The sequence below is a fragment of the Podarcis muralis genome, chromosome 7 (genome assembly GCF_964188315.1).
Source record: "Podarcis muralis chromosome 7, rPodMur119.hap1.1, whole genome shotgun sequence".
Classification (NCBI taxonomy): domain Eukaryota; kingdom Metazoa; phylum Chordata; class Lepidosauria; order Squamata; family Lacertidae; genus Podarcis; species Podarcis muralis.
Window position 1 is genome coordinate 26,105,441 of NC_135661.1, and position 17,240 is coordinate 26,122,680.

The 17,240-nt window shown below is 47.6% G+C and overlaps 1 protein-coding gene and 1 long non-coding RNA gene across 2 annotated transcripts in view; one reads left to right on the forward strand and one right to left on the reverse strand.

The window, feature by feature from the left end:
* Positions 1–5,319: 5,319 nt before the first annotated feature.
* Positions 5,320–10,869, reverse strand: LOC114602406 (uncharacterized). Its single transcript, XR_003707906.2, has 2 exons — positions 10,775–10,869; positions 5,320–7,764 (listed from the first exon to the last, which is right to left on the reverse strand). It is a non-coding gene; the product is annotated as an uncharacterized LOC114602406 (long non-coding RNA).
* A 63-nt stretch (positions 10,870–10,932) lies between these two features.
* PRDM2 (PR/SET domain 2) overlaps positions 10,933–17,240 on the forward strand; it is a 49,582-nt gene continuing 43,274 nt past the window's right edge. The window contains exons 1-2 of the mRNA XM_028740583.2: positions 10,933–11,071; positions 16,669–16,741. Coding sequence (XP_028596416.2) covers positions 16,733–16,741 — 9 coding nt within the window. The 5' untranslated portion in view covers positions 10,933–11,071; positions 16,669–16,732. The remainder of the gene's footprint in view (positions 11,072–16,668; positions 16,742–17,240) is intronic.

Genomic DNA, 17,240 nt, shown 5'->3' on the forward strand with positions numbered 1-17,240 from the left:
TGAATTTGTTTGTATTAATATAACAGATAATGGCGTGCTGTCAAGGCAACCTGAAATTTGGGGATTCCTGCATATGCACGATTGCATTAGGAAGTTGTCCTGCACACACCCACCCACCCCTGAAGAAGCACAAGATCAGATTGTGCTCACATATTTTGGCAAGTAGCATGGATCAAATGAGGGCAACTCCATGGGTGGAAATTGATGCCCTGTGTTGATGCTGTGGCAGGCTACCTTGGAGCTACAGCCCTGCTTCTGAGGTAATTTTAGGACAAAAGTAAGCTTCTCTTCGACCTGCAGGCACAGCGATGTGAACCAGAATAAATATTTGATTGGGCCCAAACAGACCAAAATAGCACTGGTTCAGCCAACAACTTAAACTGTGTTTGCTTGTTTTTTAAAAGAGTAAATACAACTGTCTGAATATTTAGGATCTGTTTGCCCAGGGAGAATCCTGAAGGAAAGGAGGGGAAATGATGGCATTTAAGGAGAGCCATTCTGAATCAGGACAAAAGTCCATGTAGTCCAACATGGTGCTGTTACAGTGGCCAACTAGATGCCCCAGAGAAGGAGTGTCCAATGTGTGGCCCAAGGGCCTTTTTTGAAACCCCACCCCTACCCCACCCCACTGTGCTCTTGCTGCCTTCCCAAAGCTGGGTAAGCAAGCACCATCAACCCCAGGTAGCAGGTTCAGGGATGTTGGGAATTGTAGTCTAACATCATATGGACAGCTTGCCCTGACGGTTCATCCACTCGTCAGGATACAGTGGTGTGACATGTCCCAACTTCTTGTCTGGACATTATAAGAACATGATGAGTCCTTCTGGATCAGGCCCATCTAATCCAGCATCCTGCTCTTGCAGTGGCCAACCACATGCCCTAGTGGGAAGCCTGAAAGCTGGACTTTCCCCCCATTGAAAAAAAAAGTGCTGTAAAATGGCTACATACAAATTCAATAAAACAGAGAATACAACACAGAGCAATACATAGTATAACAACAGCAGTTCCAAAGCAGCTCAAAAAGCCAGCCACAATGTGTTGATTAAAACCTGAGAAAATAAAAGTTTTTTTTTAACCATCTGCCCATATTGGTTCTCCCTTCTTTTCATGCGTAAGGGAAGAAGAAAGTAAAGCTCTCCACCCAGCCTCACAAACGTGTCTGTGGGAGAACCTATATGGATTGCAAGCAGAACTTGAATGCAACAGCTCTCTATCCACCTGTGACTTACCAGCAACTTATATTCAGAGGCATACTGCCTCCCACAGTGGAGGGAGGACATAGCCAACGCTAACACAGTTGGAGTTGTCCCTGAAGTGGGGAGGTATCTATTCCTCCAGAATTCCTGATTATTGGCAACAATAATCTGGGCCTCAGGACTACTGCAGAGCAGGAGATCTGTGGAGATGCCAAATCCAGGACGTTGAAATGGTCTACTTGAGGAGCAGAGGGAGATGAAAAAAGTTAGCTGAAAAAAGTTAGCTGCCCTAGCATTACAGCAAACCAGTGATGGGGAACTTGTGGTTCTCCAGATGTTGGCCTCCAAAGCTCATCAGCCCCAAGCACCAGGGCCAAATGGTCAGGGATGATGATGGGAGATGGAGTTCCACAAAGTGTGGAGAGCTACAGGATCCCTAAGCCCACAGGAAACCCACACCAGTGTCACAGCAGCCAAGAGAGGCCAGATGGTTGCTGTCTGATGCGGGCCAGAAGAGAGCAGCAATGCAGGGCAGTGAAAGGTCAAGTTGCATAAGCAGCCGCCAATTATCCAAAGTGATGGAGGAAGGCAGGGTGTAATCAAAGGCAAGCAGGAGGTACGTTCCCAAAGTAGCAGCTGACATTCAAGAAGGTCAAGTAGAGGCGGCCAAGGAGGGGTAAGGAGCAAGCACTCAGTTGTTCAGCCAGGCAACGTCCCTTCCAGCAAGACAAGAAGTTAGCATAAGAGCATAAGAAGTGCCTGCTGGATCAAGCCAAAAGCCCATTGAGTCCCGCACTCTGTTCTCGCAGTAGCCAGTCAGATGCCCATGGGAAGCCAGTGAGCAGGACCTGAGTGCAATAGAACTACTTGTAAGCATAAATAGTAAAAGCAGCATGAGAACAGCGCATGTGCACATGGTATTCCATGGTCTGATAGACTGGACTACTGCAAAGCGCTCTACATTGGGCTGCCCTTGAAGGTAAGAACCTAAAAGTCCAATAGAACAGGTTCATGGAGTACAACTCCTATCATCCCTGACCACTGGCCATGCTGGCTGGGTGTTGACAGGTGTTAAGAACATAAAAACATATGAGCCTGTTGGATCAGGCTAAAGAGCACCAAGAGCCTTCTGGAGGTTTCCTCACTGCGAGAAGTGAGATTACAGGGAACCAGGCAGAGGGCCTTCTCAGTAGTCGCACCCACCCTCTGGAATGCCTTCCCTTCTAGGAAATAAATAACTATTTGACTTTTAGAAGACACCTGAAGGCAGCCCTGCTTAGGGAAGTTTTTAATGTTTGATGTTTTATCATGTTTTTAGTATTCTGTTGGGAGCCACCCAGAGTGGCTGGGGCAACTCAGTCAGATGAGTGGCATACAAATAATAAGATTTGTTATTATTAAATTATTATAAAGGCACATTAAGTCCATCATCCTGCTCTCACAGTGGTTAACTAGAGGCCTGTAGAAAGCCTCCAAGCAGGACCTGAGCAAAGGAAAACTCTCCCTCTTCCAGTGGTTTCCAGCAACTGGTACAGTTGTACCTTGTGTTGCGTTCTGCTCATTACAGACTTTCAGCTTACGAACGCGGCAAACCCAGAAGTGTTTACTTCTGGGTTCGCCACATGTGCATGCGCAAAAGCAATCTGCATGCTTCACGCATGCGCAGAAGTGATCTGTGTGCTTCATGCCCACGCAGAAGAGCTCGATCATGCCACGCACATGCGCAGAAGATGTGCTCTAGTTGCAGACTTTTTGGGGTGCAAGCGGCACCCCGAAATGGATTAAGTCCGCAACTAGAGCTACCACTGTATTCAGAAGCATTGCTGCCTCTAACTGTCAAGGCAGTGCAAAGCCATCTCCTCCATGAATCTGTCTAATCCTAAGCCATCTAAATTGGTGGCCATCTCTGCCTTGTGTGGTAAGGAGTTGTGCTTGAACAATATCCGAAGAGCATCAGGTTGCACAAGGTTGTCCTTGAAGCACATGGAACTAACCAGGTTAAGTCACTGAAACCTATGCTGGTGAAACAAACTGGTGATGTCAGAAGCAACGGAACCTTCCCTGATTTAAACGCCAGAGCCCTGCAGAATACCATATGCCAAAGCATCCCCACATTTCCCATATTTGATTACAGGAAGCCATTTCCTCCACCGTGTGATTTATCTGTAACTTGGTGTGTCTGCAGTTTGTGTTCCTCTGCAGTGGAGAAAGGGCTTGGGGGCAGGGGGCAGGCTCAAGCAATCTGCTCCGTAAGCAACCCTTTTGCAATGCACCTGTTCTTTTGCACCTGCGGCTTGGGTTCCGCAGCTTGGCTGCAGGGCAAGATAGGGGTGCAGGGATAAGATGTGCCACGCGCTAACATGCGAAACCCAAAAATAAGCGCAGATGGATTAGACAGCTGTCAATGGAAACATTTCAACAGGAGGGGAGCAAGGACCGCACCAGAGCTCAGCAACACTGATCCTGTTCTGGATTAGGGTTCCAAGGACTGAAAAGCCTCCTTGCCTCTTTTGGAATAGTGACATCATCCCCTTTCTCAACCACTAATGGGGAAGAGTCATGCTTTCCAAGTAGCAGAGGCAATATTAGCATCATGCTTCTCTGGACTTTGCATTGTGATTCAGGAAACACTAGAATGGAAAACCTTTAGCTGTCTGGGCAGCTACCCTCATGTGGTGAGCTAGTAGAACTACAACTTGGAACATCAAGCAGGAAAATAAAGCTTTCTCAGATTCTGGACTGCCATTCCCTCCAGACTGACATTTGGGCTTTCCAGGACATGAAAGGCTATCAGAGGCTTCCTGTTTCACTTAACCTGAAGAGGAGGTCTTTTTGCCTTTGGTGCAGTCACTGCCACTTACTTAAAGCTCAGCCCTGACATACAGACCTGTATAAAGGAGGCTGCGGAAGAGACTTATCACAATTGCCCTCCCTGTCATTAAACTTTTGGTGCTGTCAGCCCCCTCAGGAGAAAAGATGTGGGAGCCAGCTGCATAACACCCGCACCTCCTCTCCCAACTGTATTTAAGCCAGGCTCCTTGGAGTAAAGCAAGACCAGTATCAGAAACTTTATTGTTGGTTAACTCTGGTTTTGCTTTGAATTGATGTACTTCAGTCTAGAATAGATTGTTTTTGTTTTGCGATATTGAATTTATTCTGTGTTTTCTAAACTGGTGTTTTTTGTCATTTTTGAATTTACTGGCATGCTCTGCATTTTGTATATTTGTATTTCCAATGCCCTGTGTTTTGATGTTTTGAATGTTTGCTGTAAGCCGCCTGGCGCAGAGTTCAGTGTGGAAGTACACTCAATCAGGGGACACGGGTGGCACTGTGGGTTAAACCACAGAGCCTAGGGCTTGCCGATCAGAAGGTTGGCGATTCGAATCCCCGCAACGGGGTGAGCTCCCGTTGCTCGGTCCCTGCTCCTGCCAACCTAGCAGTTCAAAAGTGCGTCAAAGTGCAAGTAGATAAATAGGTACCGCTCCGGCGGGAAGGTAAACGGCGTTTCCGTGCACTGCTCTGGTTCGCCAGAAGCGGCTTAGTCATGCTGGCCACATGACCCGGAAGCTGTACGCCGGCTCCCTCGGCCAATAAAGCGAGATGAGCGCCGCAACCCCAGAGTCGGTCACGACTGGACCCAATGGTCAGGGGTCCCTTTACCTTTTTACACTCAATCAACCAAACTCAATTATTTGCTATCTGGGGAAATGGCCATGGAAGGCTGAGAGCAGGGCGCTGGTGTCTATGTGGATGCACCTACAAGCATGTACATAAGGCTCAGTTTGCACCAGGACAAACTTTTGAAGATCTCAGGCTGAAAAGGTTCACAGTGTGCATGTGCACACTCTAGCAGAATGTTTCCAAAGGCACCACCAGGAAAGGCAAATAAACAGTGGCAATGGGTAGCATCCAACTACTCAGAGTAGACCCACTGAAATGAAATTGAAATTAACAGACGTAAGTAAAGGGGCAGGCTGTAGCTTGGTGGCAGAGTATCTGCTTTGCATCCAGAAGGTACCTGCTTTGATCTATAGCATATCCTAGTAGGACTAGAACAGACCCTTGTCTAAAACCCTAAGCATAGGGGCAGCATAGACAATATTGAGCTAGATGAGCCAATGAATCATGCCCATTAATTTCAGTAGGTTTACTTGGAGTAAGACTAACATTGGATACAACTCAGTACTTTGACCAGGTGTCAGAAAGCAGGAGTAGCTGAAACAATTGCAAATATGAAAACACAAAACAGCCTCTTCTGTCTTCTCCCTGAAGGGCTTCATGCTTCACTCACATTAGGAAAACAGGACTGTTTCCTGTTATCTTCCACCACGTTCCTCCAGCAGCACTGGGGCATTTGAAATGCTTGGCATGTTCTTCACATTCCAACCAACAAAGCATTCTTCGGCAATGTCGGAAAGAGGGAAGGCTGCAGTCGCATCAGGTTCCACCCATGGGATGGAGCTGTCAGCGACTGCGGCAAGAGAATTTCTCCAGTTCTGTTCCTGTATCACTCCTTTTGTTTGTTCCCCATCTGATGTCCCGCTCTTCCTGGATTCCAGTTTGACTAGAGCAGTTTCTAAAATGGATTCTCAAATTCAAGCATGCACCCTTTGCTGCAGTTTCATCATTCCCTTTCATCTGCATCTGTCTTGAGTCCAGAGCAGACATCCTGGAGGGGCTGGTTGGGAGTTGCAAGTGCTCAGGTCCAGCCCTCCAATTCTAGTTTGCTTGCCCACTCCGCTCCTATATACAGTGGTGCCCCGCAAGACGAATGCCTCGCAAGATGAAAAACCCGCTAGACGAAAGGGTTTTCCGTTTTTCGATGCGCTTCACAAGACGATTTTCCCTATGGGCTTGCTTTGCAAGACGGAAACGTCTTGCGATTTTTTAAGCTTCCCCCTCCCTTTTTCTAAGCCGCTAAGCCTTTAATAGCCGCTAATCCGCTAATAGCCTTTTAGCCGCTAATCCGCTAAACCGCTAATAGGGTTGCTTCGCAAGACGAAAAAACCGCTAGACGAAGAGACTCGCGGAACGGATTATTTTCGTCTTGCAAGGCACCACTGTAATGGGGCACAAGGGGGCATGTTACTTGCTGGATCAATGTCTTAGCTTGCTTAGCCATGCACAGCACCTATGGTGCCTTTGAACCTTATTTTACCTATGCACCATACCGATTTGAGCATTAAAGATTTTGGAAGAAAATGAGTTTGAATTCCTTTTCCTCCAGCGTGAGCTAATACAGCACCATTGCAACCTTCCTGATTTTTCAGTGTACATGTGCACATCAGTAAACACATGAGAACTGATAAAACACTGTAGAGAGGGGGCGAAAAATCTTGCTGCGATTGTATGATGACTGCAACATTATTTGTGTGTGTGTTACTGGCCCACAAATATGGTCCTGTGTGTTGGCTGAAAAATATCTCCCCCTGAAAAACTTGGTACAATACGTGTGAAGCTTTGCCCCAATGTTGCTTAATCAATATGAAAAAAAGGACAGGCGGGAGTCCCAAATTTGAACAAATAAATAAAAGAAATATTAACAATATAATCCTAGGCAATTATCCTAGGCACCCTTAGAAGTGGGGAATTGGGGTGTTTGTAACTACTGTTTTTCAGGGTGGCAGGACAGAGGGCAGCTAATAACAATGGATGACATATTCCAGGAGCGAGGACCTGAGGGCTGCATTCAACTCTGGCAAATGTCTGGGGGACACATGAGAATGGTAGGCAGGGCCAGATGCAAAAATGGGTGGAGAAATGTACAGTATTTTTCTGGGTATAAGACTAGGGTTTTTTCCTAAAAGATAATGTCAAAAATTCGGGGGTGTCTTATACACAGATACATTTCCCCATTTTCATAAATCTGAGTCCCCCAAAATAGGGAGAGTCTTATACATGGGGCATCTTATAGACGGAAAAATATGGTAACTTTGTTCAGTAGGCACATGAACTTTGTTCCACACATGCTCATCCTGCTCCGTCTGCCCTCCATCCAGACAAGCAAGAGGCATGATCAAAGTTCATGGACACATTCCAGCCAGGCAAAAGCACTCAAGGAGGGTGCAAAATTGTTGAGTCTTCGGGACCAGAGAGACGCCTAGCTAGCACATTTGCAAAGATAAGCAGTGTCTGGTATGGTTTCAAATTGGATAGAGGATTGTTGAGATTCCTGCATTGCAGGGGGTTGGACCAGATAAGCCTTGGGATCCCCTCCAACTCTATGATTCTATGACTCCTGGAGGGCTGCATTCAGTTCCTGCGCCTGAGGTTCCCCTACCGCAGGCATATTTGGAAAACTCCCTGCTCCATGAGACATCACAGAACAAATGAGCAACAGGAATTCCGTGGCAGGGCCTCACTATCTCTCCCTGCACCCCATCCACTGCATTAACTGATGACCAATGATAAGATTTTCTGTATAGAGCAGGATGCTTTATAAATGGCTTTCTAGCACCAGCTAGTGGCAACATTAAGCGAAGACCAGTAAAATAATGATAATATTAATGAAGCAGCAGCAGCATCCTGGCTCCCACTCAATGAAGAACTCAAACTCAGGTTGCAGTTTCTACCCAACAAAAACAAAACAGAGGAACCAAAATTAGAACCGTTTAAAACATTTTAGCCAGTTGCCCCAACCCAAGAGTGCATGCATGAGAAAGTAATGTGGGGGATTTCTAGATCTGAATAACGAATGACCTGAAGAATGACTTCTTCCTAAGGTTTAGTTGTTATCTCCTTTCCTAGTTTGAACTCACTGGTTTGGGTCCTACCCTCTGGAGCAGCAGAAAACAAGCTTGTTCTGTCTTCCATGTGGCAGCCCTTTGGAAACTTGATTTTGGCTCTCATATCACCTTCTCAGTCTTTTCTTCTCCCTGTGATGTGATCCGCACTGCAAAGCCCTTGGGTGCAGGGTCAGTTTGGTGCCACTGCCAGTGGAGGAATGGCTGCAGCTTAGGGTGCATTGCCTAGGGCAGGAGCAGTCAACCAGTGGCTCTGCATATGTTCCTGGACGCCAGATCCCATCATCCCTGATGACTGGCCACACTGGCTGGCGCCAACGGGAGCTTTTCCTTTTTCAAAGTTACATTGCTATCCTGCCTTCCTTCCGAAGAGCTTAAAGTGCTGTCCATGGTTCTTTCCCCTCCCCATTTAGCCTCACAACAACCCTGTGAGGTAGGTTAGGTTGAGAGGCAGTGGCTGGCCAAAGGTCACCTAGCAAGCTTCATGGATGAGTGGAGGATTTGAACCCTGGCCTCCCAGCGTAACCGGTATTGTAAGCACCACAGCAACAACCTGAGGGCTTCTCTCATCCTCAGTGAGGGTGAACTTCTCCTGCAGTCACTAGAAACCCACGTAGCCTCTAGTCCTCATTGAGGACTGGCTGCTTGCTCCCCACATCCCTGGAAGTCGCATAGTGGGTGCTGTGCTCCACGTAGTCTCTAGTCCTCATTGAGGATGGGCTGCTTGCTCCCCACATCCCCGCCAAGTTGTCAATAAGGGTAAGATGCCTATCCACTCACTGAAGACCACAAGCCCCACATAGCGAGTGCTGTGCTTTGTCCCTGTAACCCCACAGCCTCCTAGTTCTCAATGGCGACGAACTGCCTGTCTCCCACATCCCTCTAGTCCTCAGTGAGGGCGAGCTTCAGGTCTGCTTACTGAGAACTGCAAGTCGCATAGCGGGTGCTGTGCTCTACGTCAGTGTTTCCCAACCACTGTTCCGCGGCACACTAGTGTGCCGCGAGATGTTGCCTGGTGTGCCGTGGGGAAAATTCGAAAGATTTTTTTTTTTTGTAAAAGTCAAATTAGGTCCTAATCTATCCCTCGAGCGCCTCTTGTCCGTTATTGTGACGCATGAAGCGTGTTCCCGTCCACTCCCCGCCCTCCCTTGCCTCTCTCTCTCTCTCTGTGGCGCTCTCCGCCGCTTCCTGCTGGGCATGCGCAGCTCGCCTCGCGCTTGCATTCCGGCCCCTCCTTCCCCCGACTACCCCGCCGCTCCGTTCCTTTCTCTTTCTCGCGTGTCAGAGAGCGGCGGCGCGAGCGCGGCGGTTCCCTCAGGGCTGACGGAGGGCTCGAGGAGGAGGAGGCAGGACGTGGAGGCGGAGAAAGCGGCGGCGGCCACCCCCCACCTCCGGCTTGAGGCCCGCGTAGAAAGCTGAGGGGGAGAGATAGATAGAGGTGGGCGGCGGCGGCGGCGACGACCACGACCAACCGCCACAGTAGTTGTAGCGGTGGCGACCAGGGACTCCCGCTCTCTCTCCGTCGTGTCTCTCTCTCTCTCTCTCCCGGGCCCGTCCGTTGAGTCTCCCGCGCGCCTCGGCTACAAGATGAGCATCGAGATCCCGCCGGGTCTGACTGAGCTGCTGCAGGGCTACACGGTGGAGGTGCTGCGGCACCGGCCGCCGGACCTGCTGGCCTTCGCCGCCGAGTACTTCGCCAAGCCGCGCTCTCCTTCCTGCCTCGCTTTGCTGCCTCCTCCCCCCCACCCCCAAAGCTTGGAGGTTCCCCGGCGCCGACCCGCAGGTTTGACCCCCTTCTCACACCTGTTCGCGCTCCTTGCACGGAATGGGGCGGATGGGGAGGAACGGGGCTCGCCGCTGCCTCCGCTCGCCCTCCCCCCCCTCCGCCGGCGGTCCCGCGATTCTTGGCTTTTTGGCGGTTGGCACAGAAGGAAGGCAAGGGGGAGGGGAAAAAATTGAATCTTACACTTTCGTGCGTCCCTCCCGGCGTGACGCTGCGCGCTGACGTCACGGGGCTGTAATGGTGGTGTGCCTCGAGATTTTTTTCATGAAACAAGTGTGCCTTTGCCCAAAAAAGGTTGGGAAACACTGCTCTACGTTGCCTCTAGTCCTCATTGAGGACGGGCTGCTTGCTCCCCACATCCCTGCCAAGTTGTCAATAAGGGGGAGATCTGCCTATCCACTCACTCAGGGCCAGATTTAGGTTTGATGAGGCCCTAAGCTACTGAAGGTAATGGGGCCCCTTTATAGGTCCAGCTGTCCTTTGTCAACAACAAATTGTCACTGTTTATTGTGTTGAATATATGCTATTTGGTAATTTATGGACCTAACAGGTATCTAAAGCCATTTGCACATAACGAAATATGTATTTTATCAAAGTAATTGTTGAACTGAAATACAATTAAGAAGTATATTAATAGTGAAATTTTGGAGGCGCCCCCAAGAGACTGGGGCCCTAAGCTATAGCTTGTTAGCTTATACGTAAATCCGGCACTGCGTGACTCACTGAAGACTATTAGCCTCGCATAGAGCAGATACTGCTGTGTTTTGTCCCTATAACCCCACAAGCCCCCTAGTCCTCCGTGACGGCAACCTTCCTGTCTCCCCCACACCCCTCTAGTCCTCAGCGAGGGCCGCGGGTTGCATGCGCTACAACCCCATGGGGCCGCTAGTCCTCAGTGTGGACAGGCTGCTTGTCGGAGTCCCCTCGGAGCGAGGGCGCCTGAGCCCCACACATCGCTCCAGCCGCCGGGCTGCCGGCTGCGCTCCCACCCTAGAAGCCGCCCCCCCTCCAATCGCCATCCCTCTAGACCTCAGTGAGGACGAGCTTCTCACCCGAGAGCCCGGAAGGCCGTTCCCCGCGCGAGCTCTTAGTCCCTCAGGAGCCGCCGGCCGTTGAGTGGTCGCCTCGCGCGCCCTACTCCCTCCCTCGCACGAGGCCCCCTCCCCTCCCCTCCCTCTCCCCCTCCCCTCCCGGCCTCTCCGCCGCCGCCGTCACTTCCGAGGCCGGAGACAAAATGGCGTCCGGAGGGGGCCGAGGGGCCCTGTGGGGCCTTTCGAGCTGAGCCGGGGGTCGGCTCTCGAGGAAGGAGGAGGAGGAGGAGGCCGCGGCCACGGCGGCGGGCAGCGCAGGTAAAGGCCGGCGGGGGGCGAGGGCAGGGTGAAGGCGGCAGCCACTTGTCCGCCGCTTCTTCCCTTCTCAGCGAAGGGGGCTCGGCGGGGTGGGGAAGGGGAATTCGCCCCAAGGGTTGTTAGGGGTTTTTTTTTGGGGGGGGGAGGGGAACCACACACACACACACACACACCCTCCACTTCTCGCCAGCCGCACCCTCTTCCCCCAAAGGAAGCGGAGTAGACATAGGATGGGGATGGGACACGGTGTAGAGGTGAGAGGTGTGAATTGGGGTGAGGTTATCCTAATTGGGGGAGGCACCCCCCCCCCGCATGACCCAAAGTGGACTGGGGGGAGGGAGACGTGGATTTGGGGGGGCGGCTGGAGGTGAGGCGTGTATTGATGGGGAGGGGTGTGGTGGGGTGGGGGTGGGGAGTCTCGTTGCAGGGGTTGCCCCATTGGGAGTAAAACTGGGAGGGGGACACACAAGCACACCGCTTCCGGGAAACCTCCCACCCCGCTTTAGCACAAATGGAGGGGTGCAAGGGATTTGGGGTGGGGGTAGAGTAAGGATGAGATGTTGATTCAAGGGTGTTGTTTTTTCATATTGCAGGGATTTTTGTGGGGGGGACCCCCCAAGCCCCCAGAGGGATGGGGCTTTTTCTTGAACAGTGTTAGGCGTGCTTTGATGGGTTGGTGAAATAGGGCTAAAGTGTTTCTGTGTGTGTGTGTTGTATTTTATCTCAGTTGAGGAAGTAGATCTGTAAGGGGGACCCCAGACCCCACCCCACACGTGTTGAAGTGTATAAGTAGAGTTCCATGTTCATGTGCATGTGTTGTGTTTCACATAGGAGATAGGTGTGGGCCGGGAAAGGGGTCTTCTCCCTCCCTGCCTCCATGTCCGAATCGTGATGGAATGATGGGATACGTACATGAATGAGTGTGTTGGTGAATATTTTGCTCCCAGTTAGAGGATGGGTGGGAGGACACCTCCGGAAAGGATTCCTGCCCCCTGCTAAAAGTGGAGGTGCAAAAATGGATAGTAAAGTTCTAATGGGAAGGAGCAGGGTTCTGGAAGTAGGACTCCATCCCATTCTCACAACTAAGTTTGAAGTATGGAGTTGAGTGGTTCTGAAAAGGACCCCCCAACACACACACCCAAAGCTTGGTTGTAGGAGGTTGCATAAGTGTGCGTCTAATTGCTCCTTAGACAGGAGTTTGACTGAAGGAGGGATCCCCCGTCCTCACAGAAGTTAGGTTCTGGAATGGGGGGGGGTGAGACTTTAGCATGAATGGGAGTTGTGCTGAAAGCTAGGATGAAAAAATGTATCAGTCCTTCCCATTGCATCCCAAAGTCAGAGTGCCTGGAAATAAAGCCACAAGGAATCTAGGGGTCCTGCTGTTGTACTCTGAATTTTGAGTCACTTGTATAGTGTCCGTAGAAGGAGAAGAGCCAGGAGATGTAATTGTAACAGTAATGATGATAAGGAAAAAGGATGAAAATGAATATCTTTGAGGCTTATATTCTCTCCTTCAGGCAGAGTTTCCTCATTCTTCCTTATCTCCACCCTGCTTCCACCCCCCACCCGCAAAGCTGGCTGCTCCCGCTCACACAACATGCTACCTCCATAGAGCTAAAGGGAAATGTGTCTGAATGCTGTTGGCTTCCAAAATTTGAAGCCAATGCCCCTTAATTGAAACTAAGGGAAAGGACTAACTGGGGAAGTTGTTGTGGTTTTATGTTAAAGAGGAGGGTCTGTGGTGAGTGATGGGGTAGCTGGAGTACAGGGCATGTTTAGCCAGAATATTTGCATTTTTTACACATGATGCTGATGGTGCTTGTAAAGTGCTCTTTCACTTAATTTTAGAGCATCAGTGAATCAAATGTGCGTTTTAGCCAATGAGAGCATTGAAACTGATACATTATTTCCCACCCCTTTCAAATGAGATTTGCAAATACACTAAACAAAGCAACAGACTAAAATAGATAGTAAAAACAGTCATAAAGGCAAGGAGAATAAAAATACAAGATAAAAAAGCTAAAAAAAAAAAAGAATTAATAGCAGTGCCTAATAACACAACTTCACTTCTTAACACAAGAGAAGTGCATTCAGGGATATGTGTGTGTTGTAATAGCCTTTTCGTTTCAGCTTCCCATCCTCTGAAACAAAGCAGAAGTTGGCCTGCTGTTATCACCTTATCTGCTTTGTGTACACACCCAAAGTTAGCTAATGTGAGATAGTCCTTTCAACCACTCTCTGGTATTCAGAATCAAGATGCATAAAAATTCATCCAACCTGTTTGATGCATCTCTGATATTCCTTGAGTTTGTGAAGTCAAGGGGTGGTAATTATTACTTAACACAGAATATAGGAGTAATATCTTGTTTTATTGTATCAGTATTATACTGCAAATGCTAGGCCATACTATGCACTAGCCTCCTTTGGGGCATTAGTCTCTTGTGGGGAAACCACCTCCCTTCAATAGCACATTGTGGTACTGGACAACCATAGTGGTTGATGGGAAAGAATGTGGCATTCTTGAGATGTCACCCCTAAAGATGGTACCTGCAGGATAAAGGACTAAACATGCAGAAGACAGAATCAGGATTCAATGTAGCCTTATCAGATTTGATAACTGGGTCAAAACTAATAAAATGAATTTCAGTAGGGACAAATGTCAGGTTTTGCACTTAGACAGGAAGAACCAGATGCACAGATATAAGATGGAGTACACTTACATTGCCAGTAGTACATATGAAAAGGATCATGGGGTCTTAGTAGACTGCAAGCTTAACATGAGTCAACAGTGTGATGCTGCAGCGGTAGGGAAAAGCCATTGCTATTCTAGGCTACATCAGCAGAACTATAGTATCCAGGTCAAGGGAAGTCATAGTCCCGCTCTATTCTGCCTTGGTCAGACCACACCCTTAGTACTGTGTCCAGTTCTGGGCACCACAATTTAAGGATATTGACAAGCTGGAATGTGTGCAGAGGAGGGCGACCAAGATGGTCAAGGGTCTGGAACCCAAGCCTTAGGAGGAATGTTTGAGGGAGTTGTGTGTGTTTAGCCTGGAAAAGAGAAAACTGAGAGGAGATATGATAGCTATCTTCAGTTAACTCAGGGGCTGTCACATGGTGACCAGAAAGAAGATTCCAACTAAACATCATGAAGACCTTTCTGACAGTGAAAGCTGTTTGGCAATGGAATGGACTCCCTTGGGAGGTTGTGGACTCTCCTTCCTTAGAGGTTTTTTAACAGAGGGTGCTTTAGTGCTTTAGTTGAGATTCCTGCACTGTAGGGAGTTGGACTAGATAATCCTTGGGGTCCCTTCCAACTGTACCATTCTATGATTCTATACCATGCAAGTGGTTGGCACCTACAGAGAGAAGTATTGTTATACGTCTGGTAGAAGTTGTAGGGCGGCTGCATACTTTATTATTGGGATTTGTGTGTTAAGACAGGAAACTGAGATACATGGTAGTGTTTGTGTAGTGTTCCATTTTTCTTTTCCCTATGAATGTCGATCTTTTCTTCCCTGCCTGTTCAGTATAGCTAGCAGATTGGAATGCTTTCAGATGTGGGCTTCTTTCACTCAAAAGTACATAGGGAAATGTATGAAATGCTGAACCCTGACATTCAAAACAGAGCAATCTAGAGTAGGGATGGGGAACCTATAGCTGTCCAGACATTGTGGGACTTTATCAGCCCCAGACAGTGAGGCCAATGATTAGGGATGATTGTAATTGTGGTCCAACAACATCCAGAGGGCTGCAGTTTCCCAATCTCTTATCTTGTGGTATAGCACGTAATGTCAATCAGACAATGCTAACTTTGTATTGTCCAGGTGTTTCGGACTACATCCACCATATAGCTGTACTGGCTGGGAATGATGGGAGTTGTAGTCCAAAATATCTGGAGAACACTAGGTTGGGGAAGGATGAGTTGCTGCCTTGCATTTGAAAGTGTATTTTAAGTGTAATGAAGCATCCTTGGTCGTTTTACAGCAGTTCACCACATTGTTGTGGTGATTTGTATGCTCAGTCAGTTTCTGTTTGTTCCCACTTATTACTTTTTCTGCAGGGCGTATGCAAAATTCAGCTATGGTATATCTGATTACAGCAGGGAAGTGATTGGGGATGTTAGCACTGAAATGTTGGCTTAATGCGGCTTATTTCTTTCTGTGCACATTTAAAAACTATTACCTCAATGTCAGCGAGACCACTTGTACTCTTTGTGCATCTATAAGAGTTAGAACATCTTGTTCAAATGTGAGTGATTAAAAGTTAAGCCACGCCTTCAAATGCTTGACAGCATTCGGGAGAAACTAGCATCTTATTTCAATTTTTAATGGCTTGATTTGTGGAGTATTTTATGGAGCTACAAAATCAAGAGTGAATGGGTCCTTAATGTATCAAACTGGAATGTACACTGTGTGTCAAGGTCAGAATATTTGTCCATCTAGGCTACTTAGTCGGGTCAACTGGCAGCAGCTCTTTAGTCTCAGATAGAGGAGAGGTTTCCAGGCCGCATGCCCCCTGATTCTTTTAGCTATAGAGATGCTGGAGGTTGAACCTCACCTTCTCTTTCTTTTTTGTTAAACGCACAGTATGGTAAGACACCACTTGTTAAATTCTTATCTGTATTCATTCTGCCTTAATTTCTCAGAATGTGAGTCTGCTTTCAACTATGGACTGTTCTGTCTCCCCCCAGCCCCACCAAATCACAGGATGCATGAATTTGAGTAGAATACCTGTGCTCTAGGAGCAATAATTGTTGTGACTATTTTGCAGCAATAGTGAAACACACTTTCGAGGGTAGAGGCGCACCATGTTCTGCAGGTTCAAGGGTGGTATCCACACTTCCCCATAAGCTGAATAGGAGTAGCTGATGTATTATCATTTTCGAATACTGTAATGTCATTTAAATAGGGTGGACACCCCATGTTAAAGATGGCGAGTTGTCTCTAATGTGCTTACTTTGAATTCATTGCCTTCAAATATGAGAAGGCAAGACTCCTTGAGGGGACTTGCAATGTAACTTTTACATACATGAATATTTAAAAGTAATAATATGAAAATTCCTTTAAAATATCAGCTCGATTTTCTTATTTCTTATAGAGCAGGGCTGAAGAATTTCTAGCCCTCCAGATGTTCCTAGACCACAATTCCCATCATCCCTGACCTTGCTGGCTGGGGATGATGGGAAGTGGAGCCCAATAACGTTTGGCGAGCCACAGACTTCCATCTCTACTGTAGGTTCTCCTTAGGTGAAGTAGTGAATCCACCAAATCTCAGCTTCAGTTCCCCATGCCCCTCCCCAGTCTGCAGACCAACTTTATCAGGTTGTTGTGATGCAAGGATGCAAGCAAAGTGCTTAGAGCACTTGAAAGTGCTACCTAAATGCTAATTATTACTATAACATTTTGAAACATAGCTAGGAAGTTATGCAGCTTAGGTGCCTTTACAGTTATTTCTTTTCTTTTTTAAAAAATGTTGAGTGAAAAATTGTAGTTTTCTAGTTTGCTGCTATCCTCCTAACTTGAAGAGGATCAGCTTCAAATCAGTTATAAACCTGAAGGTAGGCACATATGACAACTGTCTGTTTTTCTTTTTAGGGTTCATGTAATCACAGGAGTTACTTTGTTGTAGTATCTTTTCAGAAGGCAACAGGATTTCAGAATGAATCAGGTGAGTTTAAATGCAAGACTTTCTCAAAAATATAATTGCTCAGTTGTTAGCATACATATCTACACTTACTTTCTTCTGGTAAAAATAGTAATCCCAACTGAAATCCAAAATGTAAGTCTTCATTATTGCAATGCCAAACGTCCTGCTCTCTCCTTCTCTCTCCCTCTTTCTGGTTGGGAAGTTGTGAAGTTCCATTATGTGAAAATTGATTTGTGTTCAGTTAACCAGATTGTAGAATAATTTCACTGGCCCCTTCTTCAAGAGCACTCTTCTCTAAGAAAGCTTTAGTTATTTTGCATGAATAATACTTATATTTAGGCCATTTTAAAAAATCAGAAACTTGAATTCACTCTTTCTCCCTCCTTCCTTCAATCTTAGCTCCATAATTAATATAATTTACCCCCCAAAAGAGAGAGATATTAAGCAAAGATCTTTGCATGCCTTCAACATGAAACCCTGGAACTGATTAAATGGTCCTCTAGCTACGTATTTTTGCATG